We start from the raw sequence: 23434 nt of genomic DNA on the forward strand, positions 1-23434 counted from the left end.
TGCAGCTCATCATATACTTATCAACGACACCCGATGCAACTGTGGAGGTCGAGAAGGTAACTGGCGGTTAACAAGTAATGGCGTGATATAGTCGGAGTTGTGACCACACCAAAAGAGATTTATTTCTTTTGAATAATGTTTAGAAGCCAGAAATAAATTTAGAAATGTATTTTTATTTTGTGTTAATCTGATGGTGTATTAGGGCCATTGTGGGTCAAATAAAAAAAAGACGGGGAGGGTAGTGTTCCAAGAAAACTCAAGATTATGGTCTTAAAACGTGGATAGTTTCTGAGATTAAAGTCGTGCATTTACGAGAAACTTTTTTTTATTTTTTATCCTACAATGGCCCTAAAACGCCAATTTATTTTTAACCTGATAATCATCCTCCAACCCTAAAATCTATCAGTTGCAACCTCTTGTTAGGACCCCAGATTGGCAACATAATATACAACATAGTAACCAGTACTCACTTTCCAGTCAACAAATTATGAACCACATGAACAACTGAACCATAAACGTATTGTGCATTGAATCATGCAGGACCACACTAAATGTATAAAAGAGAAGATTTATCAAAATGATACGTCGCTCTCATGTAATCTAATATGTCTTTGTTTACAGCGACTGTGCTCCTGCCAACTGCTCAGCTGCCGGTCGAGACGACGAGCTGGCGCAGAAGTTATGGGAGTTGAGCTGTAAGGAGCTGTCGGTAACATGGGAATAAAGCAACCACGATTTCAGTCCTTCAGTTTCACCAGCCTGCCAAGAAATTATGTTGCAAAACATTTCCAGCACTCCTTGTATGCGTTTGTTTTACATACTAACACACACAACATGGCACTCTATTTAATTACTAAAATTCTAATGTATAATATAAAGAAGTCTAAAATACTTTTCCACTTTTATAATGGCTGTGTAGTGGATATTTTTGAATAAATTGTTGAGTAATCCAGAATACAGGTGTCTCCGTGTCACAAATGTTTCTCTGTACCTGTATCTTCTGGCATTAAACTCTGTTGCACTCCATCCTTTTTGTCTTTGTTCCTACTTGCACATGATTGTTGTTTTTTATTAATGTAGTACCAAGAAACATATTTTTGGCCAACTGCATACTTATTTAGAAGGGAGAAAGTGAACAGGTAGCACCACAACATGACAAAGCAGTTTTGTGATTTTCATTTTGATTGTTTTCTTTCTCCACAAATGTTGGTACGATATCTGCTGTCATAAACTGAGCGGCTCATATCTGCTGTGACCACGTGTCTTTTGTACCCTAGCCTTTCCTAACACTTCCACTTTCATATTCACGCTCTGTGCTTGGTCAGAGTAATAAAGACAACCACTTAGTTAGGGTGTAACTATGATAAATGTCTGAAACGAAACCTGGAGTCACCCCATCGTTGGATAACATATTGATTTACTTATTATACTCTGTCTAAGCATTTGCAAGGCGCCATAAATGTGTATGTGAACCTTCATCTCCATGGCCACGTATACAATAAATCATTGTATAATAAAAGAAGGAGGCTATAAGAATCAAGCGTAAGTCCGACAGTGATACTATCATTTTCTTTCTCAGTGATGTTCAGTCAGAATGGAAGAAGCTGAAGACGTTATTGCCGTGGTGGGCATAGGATGCAATTTTCCTGGAGGTAAGTCCTTTGAATTTGTGGGCATAGCTTTGTTTGTTTTTTGTCTTTCTTCATATTTTATTGACACATTTGCCATTTACATTTTACTCACAGTGTGTATTAAGACATATGAATAATATCCCTGAATGTAGTTATAGAAAAGTTGAAAGACAAACTGAATAATTTTGGATCAGCTCTGAAAATGACAGATTAAAATGTGTTCCCTTGATACATGCAACCTCTTAACAAGCATCATGGTTGGTGAAATGAATCCCTGGTATTTAAAAGTGTTATTACATTTTTTGTGTATTGAATTTAATTGTGTTTTTCATTTCACAAAACATTTTATTCCCTTGCAAATCAGGAAAATTAACAGGGGACATTTTTACCACAGTTGAGCTTTTAAGTATTAATTATATCTTTCTAAACAGGAGAAGGGCTTGAAAATTTCTGGAAGGTTCTGGTGGATGGGAGAAACTGTTCTGTGCCAATTCCCAAAGAGAGATTTGACATAGCCAGCTGGTATGACCCTGATGACAACAAAGCGGGTAAATCCCGCACGGCCAAGGCTGCTCTCATTGATGGGTATGCTCTTTAAACCTTATTAGCCTATTTAGATAGGCCTACTAATGTGTAGTAATACTAAATATATGTAGTCTGATAGTATTTTCCCTATTGATAAAACTATCTTTGTAATGTTTGTTTTTTTACCAGAACAAAAAAAAGAAACATTACAAAGATAATTTGATCATTTCTTTGTAGCCCTTACTTTTAGATTGTCCTATTTAAACTGGTTTATTACGACATCTGAACATTTTTGTGACGTACTTCAAAAGTATTTATGGTGCATCTCTTACTTATCTTGACAAAGAAAGGGTGGTGATACATATGGGTAATTAAAGACAGTGTAACTCCAGATAGAAGTGATTTGAAATAATCAAAAATGAAAAAGGCACTCAGGAACAACTTAAAGCTTTGATATTAACTTAAACAAACCATGTGGTGTCCACAAAGCCCCTTCTTCATTTCATTGCCTCTGCTTAAACAGCATGTGACTGAGTTATGCTGCACTTCAGATTCTCTTATTTTAATAAGGTCATCACCATCTAAAGTCATTTTACTTTAGGCAATTAAAGTACATTTATGATCTATTTCTCACTAAATTTGATCTAATGGTTTTAAATGTTTTCAGGTTCAATGAATTTGACCACAGGTTTTTCGGCATCAGTGAAAGTGAAGTAGAACAAATGGACCCTCAACAAAAACAGCTCCTTCAGTGTGTCTACAGGGCGTTGGAAAATGCTGGAATTCCTATGGAGAAGGCCAGTGGGACCAGGACAGGTGTCTACTTTGGTAAGTCAGTATAAACATGTTGCCAGTGACTATTATTTTTTAATATAAAGCTTTGTGTAATATGTCCATATGATTTTGACCACTGTTCTTTGAATGATTTCCATGCAATAACTACTGGGTTATGTGCACTTTTCTTACCAGCTTTAATGTCTTTTATTACAGGCATAATGAACAGAGATTATGAGACAATTGCTGCACACGTGCATCCAAGTGTGATCAACCACAGGACCAGCACAGGCCAAGCCATGAGTATTGCAGCAAACAGAGTCTCATACATCTTCAACTTTACTGGGCCCTCACTGTCCCTAGACTGTGCCTGCTCATCATCTCTCGTGGCTCTTCATCTTGCCTGTCAATCCATTAAACAAGGTCTGTAAAGTATGTCTAAGTAAAGTCAATGACTGACCTTTTAGTCAGTTAGTGGTTTTAATTACAAGGATGCATGTTAAAAAGGGCATTCAAATATCATGTTGTGTTTTATTTTATCAGGCGATTGTGAGATGGCTGTTTGTGGTGGAGTCAACTGTATTATAGAGCCAAGAGTGTTTGTTGCTCTCAGCAAGGCGAAGATGATCTCACCTGAAGGGACCAGCAAACCCTTCTCCAACAGAGCAGATGGTTATGGTAGAGGGGAGGGCTGCGGAGTCGTTCTCCTGAAGCCGCTGAAAAAGGTCAGAAAAATGAAAAGTAATAAAAGTGCAACAATTTAATTTCTTTCTTTTTATTAACAAGCAAACATATCAGATGTCTGAGCAATTACTAACTGATTGATTTAATATGACTGAGCAATTGGTTTCTTTTAAACTATAAACAGTAACATTACAGTAACCATGTAATTCCATATCAATACGACATACTTTACAATGTTAAAAACAATATATTCTTGTTGTTTCATTTAGTCTTGTTGTTGCTTTAAAGGCTATACAAGACCATGACCATATCTGGGGTATCATCAGCAAAACTGCCGTTAACCAAGATGGACACTCAGTTACTCCAATCACCAAACCATCCATGACACAACAAGAGGAACTCCTGCGCAGAATCTACTCAGAGTCTGACCTTGAAAATGTCCGGTACATAGAGGCACATGGGACTGGAACCCCAGTTGGAGACCCAACCGAGGCAGGAAGCATCTCAAATGTGATCGCTAAAGCCAGACCTCCTGGTTCAGAGACACTGCGGATTGGCTCTGTGAAGAGCAACATTGGACATACAGAATCTGCAGCTGGAGTGGCCGGACTCATTAAGGTTCTTCTAATGATGAAGCATGAAACCATTGTTCCCTCAGTTTTCTACACTGAGGAGGCCGCAAGTGTAGATGCCAAAGCCCTGAACATTAAAGTTCCCACGGAAGTAGAAAAGTGGGAAGCCGCTGGTCCAAGAATTGCAGGAGTTAACAACTTTGGCTTTGGGGGTACAAATGCACACGCCATTATCAAACAACACAAACAGTCACGCATTGAGCAAAAGAATGGCGGGAAACAGCAAAAGTATTTTGTCATGTCTGCAAATTCAACAAAATCTCTCACTCTGATGACAGAAGACACCATCAAACAGCTAGAAGCAGATAGCAGAGTTGATCTAGATTCTCTGTTGTACACATCAGCTTGCAGAAGGAGCCATCTCAAACATAAATACAGAAAGGCCATCATTGTTTCCTCTGTAGTTGATCTTAAAGAGAAGTTGGGTGCAACTGTAGGCAAAAGTATTCGCCCATCTTTCTCAGATCAAAGGTTAGTGTTTGTCTTTTGCGGAAATGGCGTCACTTACCATGGTATGTGCAAACAGCTACTAAAACACGAGCCTGTATTCAGGGATAAGATCAAAGAGATTGGACAACATTTCCAAAGACAAAAGGGTATCCTTAACATCTTGGACACACTTGAGAGTGAGTTTGAGGGTAGTGACTTCAACAAGCCACATGTTGTCCAACCTCTCCTCTTTGCTATCCAAGTTGGTATTACCACCCTACTCAGACACTGGGGTGTCAAGCCCGATGCAATACTCGGACACTCTGTTGGCGAGGTTGCAGGCTGCTCACTGTTCTGGTCTCTTGTCTCTTGAGGATGCAGTAAAAGTCATCTATTTCCGCAGCACTCTCCAAAACAAAGTCACTGGGGGGAAGATGCTTGTGATCAGCAACATGGCTATATCAGAGGTAACTGCTCTTCTCCCGTGTTACTCTGGTAGAATATGCCTGGCTGCTTTCAACAGCTCACAGTCCTGCACCCTCTCAGGTGATGCAGATGCAATTGAGAGCCTCCATAATGAGCTCAGCACCTCGGCCAACAGTCAGAATCTGTTTCTTCGTGTCCTGGATGTCCCTGCTGCTTACCACAGCCACATGATGGATCCGATTCTGACAGAAATCGAGGAGACAATCGGCTCGTTACGGGAAAATGATCTTGACACAGAGTTGTTCTCAACCGTGACAGGCAAGGAAGTACAGCAGGGGGATTTCTGCACAGGGGAATACTGGGCTAGGAACATTCGTGAGCCAGTAGCTTTTGAGCAGGCAGTGAAGTCAGCAACTAAAGGAAAGAAGAATATAGTGTTTGTGGAGATAGGGCCAAGAAGGGCGCTACAGAGAAACATCATGGAGTCTCTAGGTAATGACACAGCTGTTCTTGCCTCGGTGCAGCCAGAGAAAGATCATGAAACTATAATGTTTGTTGTTTCTAAGCTGTTTGAACTTGGTGTTAATGTAAACTGGAACACCTTCTACAGAGGATATGAGACGTTGCCCCTGCCTATTCCAAAATACCAGTTTGATTGCTCAGACAGAGACGTTATCATTGCAGCAGCACAGAAGAACACAGTGAGTAGTCATCCTGTGCTCTGTCAGACAGGAAGTGAAAGCAACGTTTTTAGTTGTGATCTGATGTCTGACTCTTCTTTCTACCTGAAAGAGCACAAGCACAACAATATACCCATCATCCCTGGTGCCTTCTATGCTGAGTTGGGTTTAGGTGCGTTCATGGCCAGTGCCAAACCAAAAGTACCGCTCAGCTCACTACAGGTCAGTGTCAATTTCCACAGTCCATTTGTTTTAACCCAGAATTCACCTGAAATGAAGGTGCAACTAGAACAAACAGAGAAAGACACTAGGTTTGCGGTACTCTCCCCATCTGCAATGTATGCATCAGGCACAGTGGTTTCAAAGAAAGAGAGACTGATTGAGGAACAGTGGATTTCACTTAGCTCCATCTACAAAAGATGCAAATCCGTAGTGAGCTCTCAGGAGTTCTATGGGTATCTCTCTCAAGGAGGCTTTCAGTATGGAGACGTCTTCCAGAATAAGGGAGAGGTGCACTATGGAGAAGATCTCAAGGAGGCTTTTGCAAACGTCAAAGTTCCCGAAGAACTGCGGTCTCAGTTGCATGACTACTGCATTCATCCTGTTGTGCTGGATTTTCTGATGCAGCTTCTTCCAGTTACAGTAGAGCACATTTTTGCTGGTAGACCAGGATTTCCTTCCAAAATAGGAAGTTTGAAAGTGTTTGAGCCTTTACAAGATGAGATGATTGTCTATCTTAGAGCAATTGATGTGGGCATTGATCACTTTGAGGTTTGTGGCTGCTTTGCAGATAAAGAAGGCAGAGTGTTGGTTGAAGTTAAGCATGTGATATTCAAGTACCTTGGTAGTCGCTCTCATGTGGTTGAGGAGTATTTCTACCATAATGACTTTAGTGTAATCCCTGAAGGTGTCACATCTGCTCCTCCTCCGAGGGCATTGGTCTTCTGTGACAGTAAAGGGATCTCTAAAGGCCTGAAACAATATCTGAACTCGAAGTCTAGATATGTTTCCTACAAACATGCAAAAGATATCTTGAACCATGGGTTTCCCTCTCTCCTGGCAAATCTCAATATAACCGATATTGAGAACAACTTCGATGAGGTCTTATTTTTGTGGGGCAAAGAAGACCTGACTTCGCTGGCAGCAGATGTTGTCCTGCAAAATTTTGCGAGTTGCTTGGAGACTTTCCGCCAAATAGTCCTTGAGCTAAAGCAAATTCGCTTCCCAAACTCCATCAGAGCAGTCACCTACCGATCATCTGATATCACAGTAGACCACATAAATCCAGGTTTTGCTCTCGCTGGAATGACGAGATCATTTGCTGCAGAAATACCCGATCTTTCCTTTCAGCTGATTGATATAAGCACTATCTCTGCTGAGGACATTGCTGCTCTGTCTCAGGTCCTAAGATTGCATCCTTGCAGCAAGTACCCAGAGTTGGTGGTAAAAGATGGGCTGATTCTGAAACCTTCTATTGTCCGCACTCCACCTGAAATCATAGACAGTTCAGACGGCAGTTTTACACCTACAATGTCTGAGCCCTGCATCCTTCAGACAGCTGAGGCACATAAGATGACTCAACTGAGTGCCATTCACTTTGAGGGGGAGGCCCAGCCAATCAGGGACACATCAGTTGAAATTCGGCCCACTAAGATATGTGTTCATTCTTCTGATTACTTCCCTGTCAGTGCATCACATCTGAAATTTGGCCAGACGCTGTACTGGAACAAACACTCATCACAGAAACACAAGCTACTGGCGCTTGATTTCAGTGGTACTGTTACAGCAGTCGGAAAATCTGTCAGGAAATTGAAGGTGGGAGACCAGGTTGCTTCCTGTTATCCTGTGGTGGCAGCAAGCAAGGTCAGAGTTTCAGAGGACGTGTGCTACAGCGTCAAGCGGTTCCCATTCTTTAAAAAAACACCCTGTGTTTCTTACTTTGTGCTGGCATGGGAGATCCTGCATCGAGCCTTGCCCAGAGCCAAACATAACCTAGGAATCATATCCTCTGAGCCTGATTCTGCTCTGATGAAAGTCTTGGCACTCACTTCTTACAAGTCAGGTTGGAATGTGATTATTGGCACACAGTGCAATGGCTCTTTTGTAAATATCAATCAAATAGATGTATGTGTCATCCTGCCTCCCTTTGATGAATCTCTGATTGTTAAGATATGCAACTTTCCAGGTATCCAACATGTTGTCTTCATCTGTGATTCTCAGATGCAGTGTTTGCTTGCGCAGAACGTGTTCCAAAGTGTTAAGGAAAGTGTTCATGTGCAGACAATTGAGATGACAGTCATTTTGCAAAAGGGATCCTTACGTGCACACAGGCCTTACATCTATCCCTGGCTGAAATCCTTGAACTTGAACAGAAAATTTGCCCTTGAAAGCTTTACTTTTCAGAATGTGAAATCTGAAAGCATTGAGTACCTGAATTCAGAGACACCACAATCATATTTCAACTCGAAAAAGCTGGCTATCGTGACTCTGGAAAAAGATGGCAACAGTACGCTGTCTGACATTCCATTGCTGCCAACAAAAAAACAGCTTTTCCGAAAGAGGGCAGTGTACATAGTGGCAGGTGGTCTTTCTGGTCTGGGCTTTGAAACTGTCAAGTTCATTTCGCAAAGAGGCGGTGAGTACATTGTCATACTCTCCAGGAGCAAGCCCTTACCAGGTGTGCAGCAAGAGATACACAATGTAGAGAAACAGTGTGGAAACTGCATCACTACCATGGAGTGTGACATATCTGTGTCTGAGTGTGTGCACAAGTCTATCAGCCTCATAGGCCAGCAATTCTCTGGTTGTCCAATAATGGGAGTGTTTCACAGTGCAGTTGTCCTGCATGATGGGCTGATTGAGACCCTTGACAGATCTCTTTATGAGAAAGTTCTCAAACCCAAAGTCAATGGTGCACTGAATTTGCACAATGCAACAAAGCACTGTCATTTGGATTACTTTGTGTGTTACTCCTCCATCTCAGCTTTTCTGGGAAACGCATCACAAACAAACTATGCAGCAGCCAACACGTTCCTCGACATGTTCTGTCAGTACCGGCGCAAACTCGGGCTGCCTGGGCAGTCTATCAACTGGGGAGCTCTAAACCTCGGCCTCCTCTTGAACAAGGAGCATTTCCAGCGGTTTCTGGAGGCAAAGGGGATAATGGTGTTGGATGTGCCTGAGATTCATAAAAGTCTGGAGCAGTGCCTTGTGCTCAATCTACCCCAACAGGCTGTTTGTAGGTTTCACTTCAGAAACATCAGGTACAACATACTCTCACAAAATGCGGCCTTGACCATGCGCCTGTCCGCATTGGTAGAGGAGGCTTTCCAAAACTCCAAAGAGACAGATTCTCAAACTAATCAAACTGAATCAGTCTCACCGAAAGATTATGTTGTGTCGCTGATTTGTGAGACCATCGGCATGGATAAAAGTGAGGTGAAAGATGATTCATCTCTTTTATCCTTAGGCATTGACTCCATGCAGGCCATGACTCTGCAGAATCTCATCTTTCAGCAGAGAGGTGTGAATGTGCCTTTGGTGAAACTGTTGGATCCCAATGCCATGACATCAACGGTAGTAGCTCTACTGAGTGAAGAAGGTGAAGGTTCCAGTGATAACCCAGAGTCTCTTCCGAGGGATGATCTGCTCACAGACATCGGCAACCCTCGGTTGCAATTGCAGGCTTTGCTGCGACCCCGGCGCAGGTCTAGCATCCTCGATGTCCCCCCCCACCCCCCAGTGGAGGAGGTGGTAAGTTTCTATGTCTCTGTCTGCCTTTAATCCTGTCTGTAAATCGGTCAGTCTTTCCATGTGCCTTCATGTTTCCAGTCATTTTCCTCTTGCTTTCACAGGAGGCAATGCTAGGTTGGAGAGCTTCCCCAGTCAAGGCTGCAGAGGAGTCTACAGAGGCTGCTGAGGTAGAGGAGGTGACGTTGCCACCCTCCGGCGAGAAGCCAGGGCGTAAACGGAGGGCAAAGAAGAGGGGGGTGGAAAAGTTGCAGACCCCACAGCCTACCAAGAGGGCCAAGTCCTCTAAGGGGGCCAATATTTCCCCCTGGTTGGACGGGCAAACCGGATGAGGCAGATCACCCTGCCTCCCAGCATGGTTGAGGATGTATTCATGACATGATAGTGTCTGTTTAATACAATGTGAATGAGTACCTTCAGCAACAGACTTATACCACCAAAATGTACTACAGAACGCCACAGGAGGAGACTTTATAACACATTCACCTCAGGTCGTAAGAGGGACAGAGGAGACACATTGACCTGAGGTCCTCTCTCAGATGTCCTTTTGAAATAAATGTTTGAATTTGAAATTTGTCAGCTGTGAACTACTTCCTGCACACACACACAACACTTTTTCATAACAATTATTACTGCCATATCAGAAGGACATTATGCAAATAAATATTAAGTAGTCAGTTAATCAATGTAATATATATATTAGGGTAACTAAGTATTTAGAATATATTCTCACTACCTTGTCAACTTCCAATACAAGGGGCCCCTATGAAAACTTATTTTAAGTGGACAAACTTTGTCAACTGCACATACGTTTACAGTAGAGCCCAGCGAATTGGAAATTGACAGGATCATATTGCAGCCAAAATAGCTCTAAATAATTGTTTGAGGCACCTAATATTGACACCATCAAACAGAATCCAGAGTTTCATGCTGCTCACTCTTTCCCACGGCTACTTCCTTTCAGGGGCCACGTGACAAGACTGGACCAAGGTCACTCCATTTATGAGTTCTCAGAGATCACCTGGTGTGGGTTTGGAAACAGAAATCTGAGCAGAACCAAAAACAGGGCCTTTTTTCGGTTTGAGGTCAAAAAGGTCAACGTGTACAATGGCAATAATGTTATAATAATAATTATATAATATAATATAATAATATAATAATGATAATAATTTTCCCATTGAAAATATCTTCCAGTCTTTTTTCTTTCGACTTCCCAATGGGCTGGAAACACCAAAATCTCAGTGTACAACCCCCAGCCTATGGACAACTAGTGACTAAAGTTTCAAATCGATTGGGCATCGGGAAAGCACCAAAGTGTGTCCTATTCACATACTTTAGTGCAACGCTAACTCTCGCCCAGAATGGTCCAAAAAATGTTCACTACACACGTACACCATTCGACTCCAAATGGCCTGAAATGCTTCAATTAACGTCAATTAACCAGTTTCCCGACGTCGAGACACGGGGATGGTAACGTTGGATGCAGAATGGCCACGCCAGGCTAAACACAGTAAAACAGGGGAAAGCCCGTATAGTGCCGGATCAGTATAGGATCGGTTCGCAGCCGAGTGTGCAGCGGTTGGGATGAGGATCAGCACCTCCAAATCTGAGGCCATGGCTCTCAGCAGGAAACCGGTGGATTGCCTACTCCGGGTAGGGAATGAGCCATTACCCCAAGTGAAGGAATTCAAGTACCTCAGGGTCTTGTTCGCGAGTGAGGGGACAATGGAGCGAGAGATTGGCCGGAGAATCAGAGCAGCGGGGGCGGTATTACAGTCACTTTACCGCACCGTTGTGACGAAAAGAGAGCTGAGCCAGAAGGCAAAGCTCTCAATATACCGGTCGATCTTCGTTCCTACCCTCACCTATGGTCATGAAGGCTGGGTCATGACCGAAAGAACGAGATCACAGGTACAAGCGGCCGAAATGGGTTTTCTCAGACGGGTGGCTGGCTTCTCCCTTAGAGATAGGGTGAGAAGCACAGACATCCGTGAGAGACTCGGAGTAGAGCCGCTGCTCCTTTACGTTGAAAGGAGCCAGTTGAGGTGGTTCGGGCATCTAGTAAGGATGCCACCTGGGTGCCTCCCTAGGGAGGTGTTCCAGGCACGTCCAGCTGGGAGGAGACCCCGGGGAAGACCCAGGACTCGTGGAGAGATTATATCTCTTCACTGGCCTGGGAACGCCTCAGGATCCCCCAGTCGGAGCTGGAGGATGTGGCCCGGAGAAGGGAAGATTGGGGTTCCTTACTGGAGCTGCTGCCCCCGCGACCCGATCCCGGATAAGCGGTAGACGATGGATGGATGGATTTGATTTGATTTGTTACAGTCTGCTTTGACACCCAAGTTATTAGAATCTATTTCACAAATCTGTTTAATCTGCAGATACTTTTGTAACCAGAGCTAATAGTTTCGTAAGAACTCCAATTATTTAGAGTTTCTGTCATGTTGGCTTGCCAACATCAGTGACTTACTGAAGCGTTGTTTGTTTCCAGTTTACACACACTCCTTCCAGCTAAGTCTCCAAATAGGAGGTATAAGGACACTCAAAAACAATTCCCATACCTGCACGTAATGTCCACTAGGAGGCAGACTATATAAGCTTTCTTCTCCCTCATTGTGTTCTTGTTAAATCGAATATATTTGAACAGTACTTTGGTTTCGCTGTAACATTTTTAATGGGTTACTTTGGAAATGGTAGAAGCAAAGCATATCGCATGTTTCTTTTATACATACTTAGACTTGGGACAAAGATCACTTTGTCACTTTTAAACCTTTCACACTGTATATAGCCGTCTATTATGCTTTATTGTTTAGCAGAAATCCCCTGCTGTTAAATATTTATTGGTGTTGATTTTATAAAGCTTGTTGCGCTGGTGTCTAAGAAGGCACCTTTGGTAAGATAAAGAGTTTGTTTATGACCCTGCCATTTGAACATTTTCCCCTGTCAAGGTTTATAGACCACAGATTTACTGACTTCCTTGTCTATAAATGTCGTCTTTAAATCTAAAATCAACATAAAGACGATCTGGACGCAAGTCTCTCACACTGCCAGTCACAAGTTGTATTGTAATACACTTTAGGTTGTAATTATAAAAGAGTAAATATAACATTTTGACTTATTTATCTTAATTGAAATTACTTGGATTGATCAATATGATGCTTTTTCTATTTTGTAGCTGTGCAGTTCTTATATTTCTTAGTCCTGTGTTCATACCTTAATGAAGGTTTCCATTATTTCCGACTAATTGTTAACCCAGGCCTGTCAGTTACAGTCCTTCGCGATTTCTTACAGAATTGTTATATATTGTTAAACACAGTATTCAAATGTACATGTACTTGCCTATATTGACTGATATGTATCTGTTTAACAAAGACCGAAAACTTTACGCAAAAGTTGAAACAACAATTGAACAAAGTGACAAGTTTGTAGAGCAGTGACAAAATCAAGTGGAATGTTTAAACCATATATATTTTGTCCATCCCATTTAGTGATTATCAATGAGGGTAAACTACATATTAGAAACACCTCTGGGTATAATGCAATAAAGCTGAACAGTACAACAAACTACAGCCTCCACAATTACCTTTATTAAGTTGAATCAACACATTTCAACAAACACTGAACATTATAACATTTGTAGTAGTAGACGGTAGAATTGAACTTTAAGTTTTGGCTAGGTGTACCTTTTTTTTAAAACTGGCAACTGAGTGTGAACATTTGTATGAAAAACTGTTAGACCATGTGAGGAAATCCTCTTGTAAGACTTTTGTTACACGTTACAACATCTATTTGATGCAGTGTAGATCCTGGAAACAAAAGCTTTTTGCTGAATTGACCTAAATAGTCAAAGAAAACGCAATAGATATTAAAGTAAACATGGTACCTTGAGTTGAGTGTAGTGTATGAGGTTGAGTGTAGTATGAGGTGTATATGTGAAGGTAGGAACCTTTATGCATGTGATACTGTATGTGTTGCACTGGCTACACACAAGGACGTCATGATCTATAAGCAATACAACATTACAAGTTCTGTAACATGCAGTGTCTGTGAAAACCTTAGAATAATTTTTCAGAATTTGTTTTTTAAGCTGCATAATATGTCAAATGGTTACTCTGCGTGCATTGTTATTTAAGGAAATAATTGCATTGTATGTGAAAACAAAAACAAAAATAGAGTTTGTTTAATTGCATCTTTCAACATCTACCTTGAACTCGACTTATCTAATCAAAACATAAAGTTAATAGAAGGTAAATTAAGGCCATACTCACTTAACACGGGTTGAGTAATGATAACATTTTTGACTCATTATTTACTTACCTATGTCTTAATAATGGTAATTTAAATTTAAAAACGTAAATTATCAGTTTAACAATACCCAGAATATTTTGAAACTTGATTTCCTTGATCGATGAGTTGATTGTTAGTTATGGTATAACTGTGATAAACTTCAATGTAACGAGACCTGGAGTCACCCCATCGTTGGATAACATATTGATTTACATATTATACTCGGTCTAATCATTTGCAAGGCACCATAAATGTGTGCACTGAAGTCCTTCATCTCCATGGCCACGTATACAATAAATCATTAATGTTTAATAAAGAAAAGAAGGAGGCTATAAGAATCAAGCGTAAGTCCGGCAGTGATACTATCACTGAGGGAAAAGGTGAACAGAATGGATGTAAGGATGCACCGATGCATGACAAAACTGGACTAATTACACAATCTTAAAAAATGCTAAATACATATATTTTCTGGATTTGACGTTGCCTGGAAGAAAGAGTGTTGACATGATGATGCAGTAAAGGTTTTTGATTTTCTTTCTCAGTGATGTTCAGTCAGAATGGAAGAAGCTGAAGACGTTATTGCCGTGGTGGGCATAGGATGCAATTTTCCTGGGGGTAAGTCCTTTGAATTTGTGAGCATAGCTTTGTTTGTTATTTGTCTTTCTTCATATTTTATTGACACATTTTCCATTTACATTTTTACTCACAGTGTGTATTAAGACATATGAATAATATCCCTGAATGTAGTTATAGAAAAGTTGAAAGACAAACTGAATAATTTTGGATCAGCTCTGAAAATGACAGATTAAAATGTGTTCCCTTGATACATACAACCTCTTAACGAGCATCATGTTTGGTGAAATTAATCCCTGGTATTTAAAAGTGTTATTATTAAAAATTTGTGTATTGAATTTAATTGTGTTTTTCATTTCATAAAACATTTTATTCCCTTGCAAATCAGGAAAATTAACAGGGGACATTTTTACCACAGTTGAGCTTTTAAGTATTAATTATATCTTTCTAAACAGGAGAAGGGCTTGAAAATTTCTGGAAGGTTCTGGTGGATGGGAGAAACTGTTCTGTGCCAATTCCCAAAGAGAGATTTGACATAGCCAGCTGGTATGACCCTGATGACAACAAAGCGGGTAAATCCCGCACGGCCAAGGCTGCTCTCATTGATGGGTATGCTCTTTAAACCTTATTAGCCTATTTAGATAGGCCTACTAATGTGTAGTAATACTAAATATATGTAGTCTGATAGTATTTTCCCTATTGATAAAACTATCTTTGTAATGTTTGTTTTTTTACCAGAACAAAAAAAAGAAACATTACAAAGATAATTTGATCGTTTCTTTGTAGCCCTTACTTTTAGATTGTCCTATTTAAACTGGTTTATTACGACATCTGAACATTTTTGTGACGTACTTCAAAAGTATTTATGGTGCATCTCTTACTTATCTTGACAAAGAAAGGGTGGTGATACATATGGGTAATTAAAGACAGTGTAACTCCAGATAGAAGTGATTTGAAATAATCAAAAATGAAAAAGGCACTCAGGAACAACTTAAAGCTTTGATATTAACTTAAACAAACCATGTGGTGTCCACAAAGCCCCTTCTTCATTTCATTGCCTCTGCTTAAACAGCATGTGACTGAGTTATGCTGCACTTCAGATTCTCTTATTTTAATAAGGTCATCACCATCTAAAGTCATTTTACTTTAGGCAATTAAAGTACATTTATGATCTATTTCTCACTAAATTTGATCTAATGGTTTTAAATGTTTTCAGGTTCAATGAATTTGACCACAGGTTTTTCGGCATCAGTGAAAGTGAAGTAGAACAAATGGACCCTCAACAAAAACAGCTCCTTCAGTGTGTCTACAGGGCGTTGGAAAATGCTGGAATTCCTATGGAGAAGGCCAGTGGGACCAGGACAGGTGTCTACTTTGGTAAGTCAGTATAAACATGTTGCCAGTGACTATTATTTTTTAATATAAAGCTTTGTGTAATATGTCCATATGATTTTGACCACTGTTCTTTGAATGATTTCCATGCAATAACTACTGGGTTATGTGCACTTTTCTTACCAGCTTTAATGTCTTTTATTACAGGCATAATGAACAGAGATTATGAGACAAATGCTGCACACGTGCATCCAAGTGTGATCAACCACTGGACCGGCACAGGCCTAGCCATGAGTATTGCAGCAAACAGAGTCTCATACATCTTCAACTTTACTGGGCCCTCACTGTCCCTAGACTGTGCCTGCTCATCATCTCTCGTGGCTCTTCATCTTGCCTGTCAATCCATTAAACAAGGTCTGTAAAGTATGTCTAAGTAAAGTCAATGACTGACCTTTTAGTCAGTTAGTGGTTTTAATTACAAGGATGCATGTTAAAAAGGGCATTCAAATATCATGTTGTGTTTTATTTTATCAGGCGATTGTGAGATGGCTGTTTGTGGTGGAGTCAACTGTATTATAGAGCCAAGAGTGTTTGTTGCTCTCAGCAAGGCGAAGATGATCTCACCTGAAGGGACCAGCAAACCCTTCTCCAACAGAGCAGATGGTTATGGTAGAGGGGAGGGCTGCGGAGTCGTTCTCCTGAAGCCGCTGAAAAAGGTCAGAAAAATGAAAAGTAATAAAAGTGCAACAATTTAATTTCTTTCTTTTTATTAACAAGCAAACATATCAGATGTCTGAGCAATTACTAACTGATTGATTTAATATGACTGAGCAATTGGTTTCTTTTAAACATTAAACAGTAACATTACAGTAACCATGTAATTCCATATCAATACGACATACTTTACAATGTTAAAAACAATATATTCTTGTTGTTTCATTTAGTCTTGTTGTTGCTTTAAAGGCTATACAAGACCATGACCATATCTGGGGTATCATCAGCAAAACTGCCGTTAACCAAGATGGACACTCAGTTACTCCAATCACCAAACCATCCATGACACAACAAGAGGAACTCCTGCGCAGAATCTACTCAAAGTCTGACCTTGAAAATGTCCGGTACATAGAGGCACATGGGACTGGAACCCCAGTTGGAGACCCAACCGAGGCAGGAAGCATCTCAAACGTGATCGCTAAAGCCAGACCTCCTGGTTCAGAGACACTGCGGATTGGCTCTGTGAAGAGCAACATTGGACATACAGAATCTGCAGCTGGAGTGGCCGGACTCATTAAGGTTCTTCTAATGATGAAGCATGAAACCATTGTTCCCTCAGTTTTCTACACTGAGGAGGCCGCAAGTGTAGATGCCAAAGCCCTGAACATTAAAGTTCCCACGGAAGTAGAAAAGTGGGAAGCCTCTGGTCCAAGAATTGCAGGAGTTAACAACTTTGGCTTTGGGGGTACAAATGCACACGCCATTATCAAACAACACAAACAGTCACGCATTGAGCAAAAGAATGGCGGGAAACAGCAAAAGTATTTTGTCATGTCTGCAAATTCAACAAAATCTCTCACTCTGATGACAGAAGACACCATCAAACAGCTAGAAGCAGATAGCAGAGTTGATCTAGATTCTCTGTTGTACACATCAGCTTGCAGAAGGAGCCATCTCAAACATAAATACAGAAAGGCCATCATTGTTTCCTCTGTAGTTGATCTTAAAGAGAAGTTGGGTGCAACTGTAGGCAAAAGTATTCGCCCATCTTTCTCAGATCAAAGGTTAGTGTTTGTCTTTTGCGGAAATGGCGTCACTTACCATGGTATGTGCAAACAGCTACTAAAACACGAGCCTGTATTCAGGGATAAGATCAAAGAGATTGGACAACAATTCCAAAGACAAAAGGGTATCCTTAACATCTTGGACACACTTGAGAGTGAGTTTGAGGGTAGTGACTTCAACAAGCCACATGTTGTCCAACCTCTCCTCTTTGCTATCCAAGTTGGTATTACCACCCTACTCAGACACTGGGGTGTCAAGCCCGATGCAATACTCGGACACTCTGTTGGCGAGGTTGCAGCTGCTCACTGTTCTGGTCTCTTGTCTCTTGAGGATGCAGTAAAAGTCATCTATTTCCGCAGCACTCTCCAAAACAAAGTCACTGGGGGGAAGATGCTTGTGATCAGCAACATGGCTATATCAGAGGTAACTGCTCTTCTCCCGTGTTACTCTGGTAGAATATGCCTGGCTGCTTTCAACAGCTCACAGTCCTGCACCCTCTCAGGTGATGCAGATGCAATTGAGAGCCTCCATAATGAGCTCAGCACCTCGGCCAACAGTCAGAATCTGTTTCTTCGTGTCCTGGATGTCCCTGCTGCTTACCACAGCCACATGATGGATCCGATTCTGACAGAAATCGAGGAGACAATCGGCTCGTTACGGGAAAATGATCTTGACACAGAGTTGTTCTCAACCGTGACAGGCAAGGAAGTACAGCAGGGGGATTTCTGCACAGGAGAATACTGGGCTAGGAACATTCGTGAGCCAGTAGCTTTTGAGCAGGCAGTGAAGTCAGCAACTAAAGGAAAGAAGAATATAGTGTTTGTGGAGATAGGGCCAAGAAGGGCGCTACAGAGAAACATCATGGAGTCTCTAGGTAATGACACAGCTGTTCTTGCCTCGGTGCAGCCAGAGAAAGATCATGAAACTATAATGTTTGTTGTTTCTAAGCTGTTTGAACTTGGTGTTAATGTAAACTGGAACACCTTCTACAGAGGATATGAGACGCTGCCCCTGCCTATTCCAAAATACCAGTTTGATTGCTCAGACAGAGACGTTATCATTGCAGCAGCACAGAAGAACACAGTGAGTAGTCATCCTGTGCTCTGTCAGACAGGAAGTGAAAGCAACGTTTTTAGTTGTGATCTGATGTCTGACTCTTCTTTCTACCTGAAAGAGCACAAGCACAACAATATACCCATCATCCCTGGTGCCTTCTATGCTGAGTTGGGTTTAGGTGCGTTCATGGCCAGTGCCAAACCAAAAGTACCGCTCAGCTCACTACAGGTCAGTGTCAATTTCCACAGTCCATTTGTTTTAACCCAGAATTCACCTGAAATGAAGGTGCAACTAGAACAAACAGAGAAAGACACTAGGTTTGCGGTACTCTCCCCATCTGCAATGTATGCATCAGGCACAGTGGTTTCAAAGAAAGAGAGACTGATTGAGGAACAGTGGATTTCACTTAGCTCCATCTACAAAAGATGCAAATCCGTAGTGAGCTCTCAGGAGTTCTATGGGTATCTCTCTCAAGGAGGCTTTCAGTATGGAGACGTCTTCCAGAATAAGGGAGAGGTGCACTATGGAGAAGATCTCAAGGAGGCTTTTGCAAACGTCAAAGTTCCCGAAGAACTGCGGTCTCAGTTGCATGACTACTGCATTCATCCTGTTGTGCTGGATTTTCTGATGCAGCTTCTTCCAGTTACAGTAGAGCACATTTTTGCTGGTAGACCAGGATTTCCTTCCAAAATAGGAAGTTTGACAGTGTTTGAGCCTTTACAAGATGAGATGATTGTCTATCTTAGAGCAATTGATGTGGGCATTGATCACTTTGAGATTTGTGGCTGCTTTGCAGATAAAGAAGGCAGAGTGTTGGTTGAGGTTAAGCATGTGATAATCAAGTACCTTGGTAGTCGCTCTCATGTGGTTGAGGAGTATTTCTACCATAATGACTTTAGTGTAATCCCTGAAGGTGTCACATCTGCTCCTCCTCCAAGGGCATTGGTCTTCTGTGACAGTAAAGGGATCTCTAAAGGCCTGCAACAATATCTGAACTCGAAGTCTAGATATGTTTCCTACAAACATGCAAAAGATATCTTGAACCATGGGTTTCCCTCTCTCCTGGCAAATCTCAATATAACCGATATTGAGAACAACTTCGATGAGGTCTTATTTTTGTGGGGCAAAGAAGACCTGACTTCGCTGGCAGCAGATGTTGTCGTGCAAAATTTTGCGAGTTGCTTGGAGACTTTCCGCCAAATAGTCCTTGAGCTAAAGCAAATTCGCTTCCCAAACTCCATCAGAGCAGTCACCTACCGATCATCTGATATCACAGTAGACCACATAAATCCAGGTTTTGCTCTCGCTGGAATGACGAGATCATTTGCTGCAGAAATACCCGATCTTTCCTTTCAGCTGATTGATATAAGCACTATCTCTGCTGAGGACATTTCTGCTCTGTCTCAGGTCCTAAGATTGCATCCTTGCAGCAAGTACCCAGAGTTGGTGGTAAAAGATGGGCTGATTCTGAAACCTTCTATTGTCCGCACTCCACCTGAAATCATAGACAGTTCAGACGGCAGTTTTACACCTACAATGTCTGAGCCCTGCATCCTTCAGACAGCTGAGGCACATAAGATGACTCAACTGAGTGCCATTCACTTTGAGGGGGAGGCCCAGCCAATCAGGGACACATCAGTTGAAATTCGGCCCACTAAGATATGTGTTCATTCTTCTGATTACTTCCCTGTCAGTGCATCACATCTGAAATTTGGCCAGACGCTGTACTGGAACAAACACTCATCACAGAAACACAAGCTACTGGCGCTTGATTTCAGTGGTACTGTTACAGCAGTCGGAAAATCTGTCAGGAAATTGAAGGTGGGAGACCAGGTTGCTTCCTGTTGTCCTGTGGTGGCAGCAAGCAAGGTCAGAGTTTCAGAGGACGTGTGCTACAGCGTCAAGCGGTTCCCATTCTTTAAAAAAACACCCTGTGTTTCTTACTTTGTGCTGGCATGGGAGATCCTGCATCGAGCCTTGCCCAGAGCCAAACATAACCTAGGAATCATATCCTCTGAGCCTGATTCTGCTCTGATGAAAGTCTTGGCACTCACTTCTTACAAGTCAGGTTGGAATGTGATTATTGGCACACAGTGCAATGGCTCTTTTGTAAATATCAATCAAATAGATGTATTTGTCATCCTGCCTCCCTTTGATGAATCTCTGATTGTTAAGATATGCAACTTTCCAGGTATCCAACATGTTGTCTTCATCTGTGATTCTCAGATGCAGTGTTTGCTTGCACAGAACGTGTTCCAAAGTGTTAAGGAAAGTGTTCATGTGCAGACAATTGAGATGACAGTCATTTTGCAAAAGGGATCCTTACGTGCACACAGGCCTTACATCTATCACTGGCTGAAATCCTTGAACTTGAACAGAAAATTTGCCCTTGAAAGCTTTACTTTTCAGAATGGGAAATCTGAAAGCATTGAATACCTGAATTCAGAGACACCACAATCATATTTCAACTCGAAAAAGCTGGCTATCGTGACTCTGGAAAAAGATGGCAGCAGTACGCTGTCTGACATTCCATTGCTGCCAACAAAAAAACAGCTTTTCCGAAAGAGGGCAGTGTACATAGTGGCAGGTGGTCTTTCTGGTCTGGGCTTTGAAACTGTCAAGTTCATTTCGCAAAGAGGCGGTGAGTACATTGTCATACTCTCCAGGAGCAAGCCCTTACCAGGTGTGCAGCAAGAGATACACAATGTAGAGAAACAGTGTGGAAACTGCATCACTACCATGGAGTGTGACATATCTGTGTCTGAGTGTGTGCACAAGTCTATCAGCCTCATAGGCCAGCAATTCTCTGGTTGTCCAATAATGGGAGTGTTTCACAGTGCAGTTGTCCTGCATGATGGGCTGATTGAGACCCTTGACAGATCTCTTTATGAGAAAGTTCTCAAACCCAAAGTCAATGGTGCACTGAATTTGCACAATGCAACAAAGCACTGTCATTTGGATTACTTTGTGTGTTACTCCTCCATCTCAGCTTTTCTGGGAAACGCATCACAAACAAACTATGCAGCAGCCAACACGTTCCTCGACATGTTCTGTCAGTACCGGCGCAAACTCGGGCTGCCTGGGCAGTCTATCAACTGGGGAGCTCTAAACCTCGGCCTCCTCTTGAACAAGGAGCATTTCCAGCGGTTTCTGGAGGCAAAGGGGATGATGGTGTTGGATGTGCCTGAGATTCATAAAAGTCTGGAGCAGTGCCTTGTGCTCAATCTACCCCAACAGGCTGTTTGTAGGTTTCACTTCAGAAACATCAGGTACAACATACTCTCACAAAATGCGGCCTTGACCATGCGCCTGTCCGCATTGGTAGAGGAGGCTTTCCAAAAATCCAAAGAGACAGATTCTCAAACTAATCAAACTGAATCAGTCTCACCGAAAGATTATGTTGTGTCGCTGATTTGTGAGACCATCGGCATGGATAAAAGTGAGCTGAAAGATGATTCATCTCTTTTATCCTTAGGCATTGACTCCATGCAGGCCATGACTCTGCAGAATCTCATCTTTCAGGAGAGAGGTGTGAATGTGCCTTTGGTGAAACTGTTGGATCCCAATGCCACGCTATCAACGGTAGTAGCTCTACTGAGTGAAGGTGAAGGTGAAAGTTTCAGTGATAACCCAGAGTCTCTTCCAGTTAGAGGCATTGCTGTTGTTTCTACCAGATTTTAAAAAGGATAAATGCAGATACAGAATTGTGAACAATCAATTATCAGAGCATCATAATACTGGACGTTGTTATTGGATTCAATATAATACGTATGATGGCCATTGCAATACAACAGCATTCTTGTGTTCATACTTTGTCTATTTCTTTGTAAATGTTTATCGTGGTTATTGTTTTGGTTCCTGTTGGTATTGTAGTTTTACATTGTTATTCATTGTTATTACCATACACCATGTTATTTTATTCTTACTTTTTATCAAGACAATGGATATTATGTATCATAGTTTTACTCATTCTGTTTAGCGATATGTTTATGATGTAAACATGAAAACAGTCAGCATTATAATTAAATACGCACTTAATGTTGATAATAGTGAATTATTTATGTAAATACATGTAGATATAAGTATATAAGATATAAGTAAATGTAAGTACATTCTTGTTTGAATAATTTTCTAAATTTAATATGACAATAAGGCCTTTGAATCTTGAATCTTAATGTTCAATAAACTTTCATCTTTAAAGCTGTTAAAGCGTTTTGAAGTCTGTCACAGGGTGCAGTACGCGTAATACTAGCGTCACTTACTTTTGTCTGCTTGTTTTACAATCACTCATCTGCCACAGGTCATGGCTAGTTGTTATCACTCATTGATTCTGATTCATAATCACCTTGGAACATGATGGAACAAAACATGCGATACAATATTGTGACATGTCCAATAAAGATTTGATTGGGGGCATGTATGATAACTAAGCCTTTTGCTGTTTGAACCTCTAATTTATCACATGCACCGATAACGACATTGACATTGACATTGATCTCCAAGAAGACAAGGAAGACAAATATGTAAATACAATGAAAACAGATACGTAATCTATTATGAAGATGTTTATAGCACTGTTTTCTTACAGTTAAATAAATCCTATATTATTAGATTATACAACTATTCTGAGGACCTTTGACGATACAACGACTTTGCACTTATACTACTTGTACTCTATTTTATTCTATTTAATTGTGTACTCGCCACCTTACTTTCTTGTTCTTTTTCTGTAACAAGGTAAATTTCCCCATTGTGGGACTAATAAAGGATTTCTGATTCTGATTCTGGTTGTTGTTTTTGTCATCAGGCCATCAATGACCATCAATGTGGTTTAAAAATGTGATACCAATGAATTCTTACATGTTGTCATGGCAAC

General features: G+C 41.2%; 3 protein-coding genes across 3 annotated transcripts in view; all 3 read left to right on the forward strand.

The window, feature by feature from the left end:
• rdh12l (retinol dehydrogenase 12, like) overlaps positions 1 to 1026 on the forward strand; it is a 7788-nt gene extending 6762 nt beyond the window's left edge. Inside the window, exon 7 of the mRNA XM_029458131.1 lies at positions 622 to 1026. Coding sequence (XP_029313991.1) covers positions 622 to 724 — 103 coding nt within the window. The 3' untranslated portion in view covers positions 725 to 1026. The remainder of the gene's footprint in view (positions 1 to 621) is intronic.
• A 568-nt stretch (positions 1027 to 1594) lies between these two features.
• LOC115025694 (highly reducing polyketide synthase alnA-like) lies at positions 1595 to 10039 on the forward strand. Its single transcript, XM_029458130.1, is given in 8 exon segments — positions 1595 to 1652; positions 2063 to 2216; positions 2824 to 2984; positions 3147 to 3353; positions 3474 to 3655; positions 3903 to 5015; positions 5017 to 9534; positions 9636 to 10039. Coding segments are annotated over 8 exon segments (6621 nt in total). The 3' UTR covers positions 9864 to 10039.
• A 4336-nt stretch (positions 10040 to 14375) lies between these two features.
• LOC115025768 (phthioceranic/hydroxyphthioceranic acid synthase-like) lies at positions 14376 to 22239 on the forward strand. Its single transcript, XM_029458233.1, has 6 exons — positions 14376 to 14433; positions 14847 to 15000; positions 15608 to 15768; positions 15931 to 16137; positions 16258 to 16439; positions 16687 to 22239. Exons 1-6 carry the CDS (start codon positions 14376 to 14378, stop codon positions 22237 to 22239), a joined length of 6315 nt encoding a protein of 2104 aa, XP_029314093.1.
• Positions 22240 to 23434: the final 1195 nt, after the last annotated feature.

The sequence above is a fragment of the Cottoperca gobio genome, chromosome 20 (assembly GCF_900634415.1).
Source record: "Cottoperca gobio chromosome 20, fCotGob3.1, whole genome shotgun sequence".
Classification (NCBI taxonomy): Eukaryota; Metazoa; Chordata; class Actinopteri; order Perciformes; family Bovichtidae; genus Cottoperca; species Cottoperca gobio.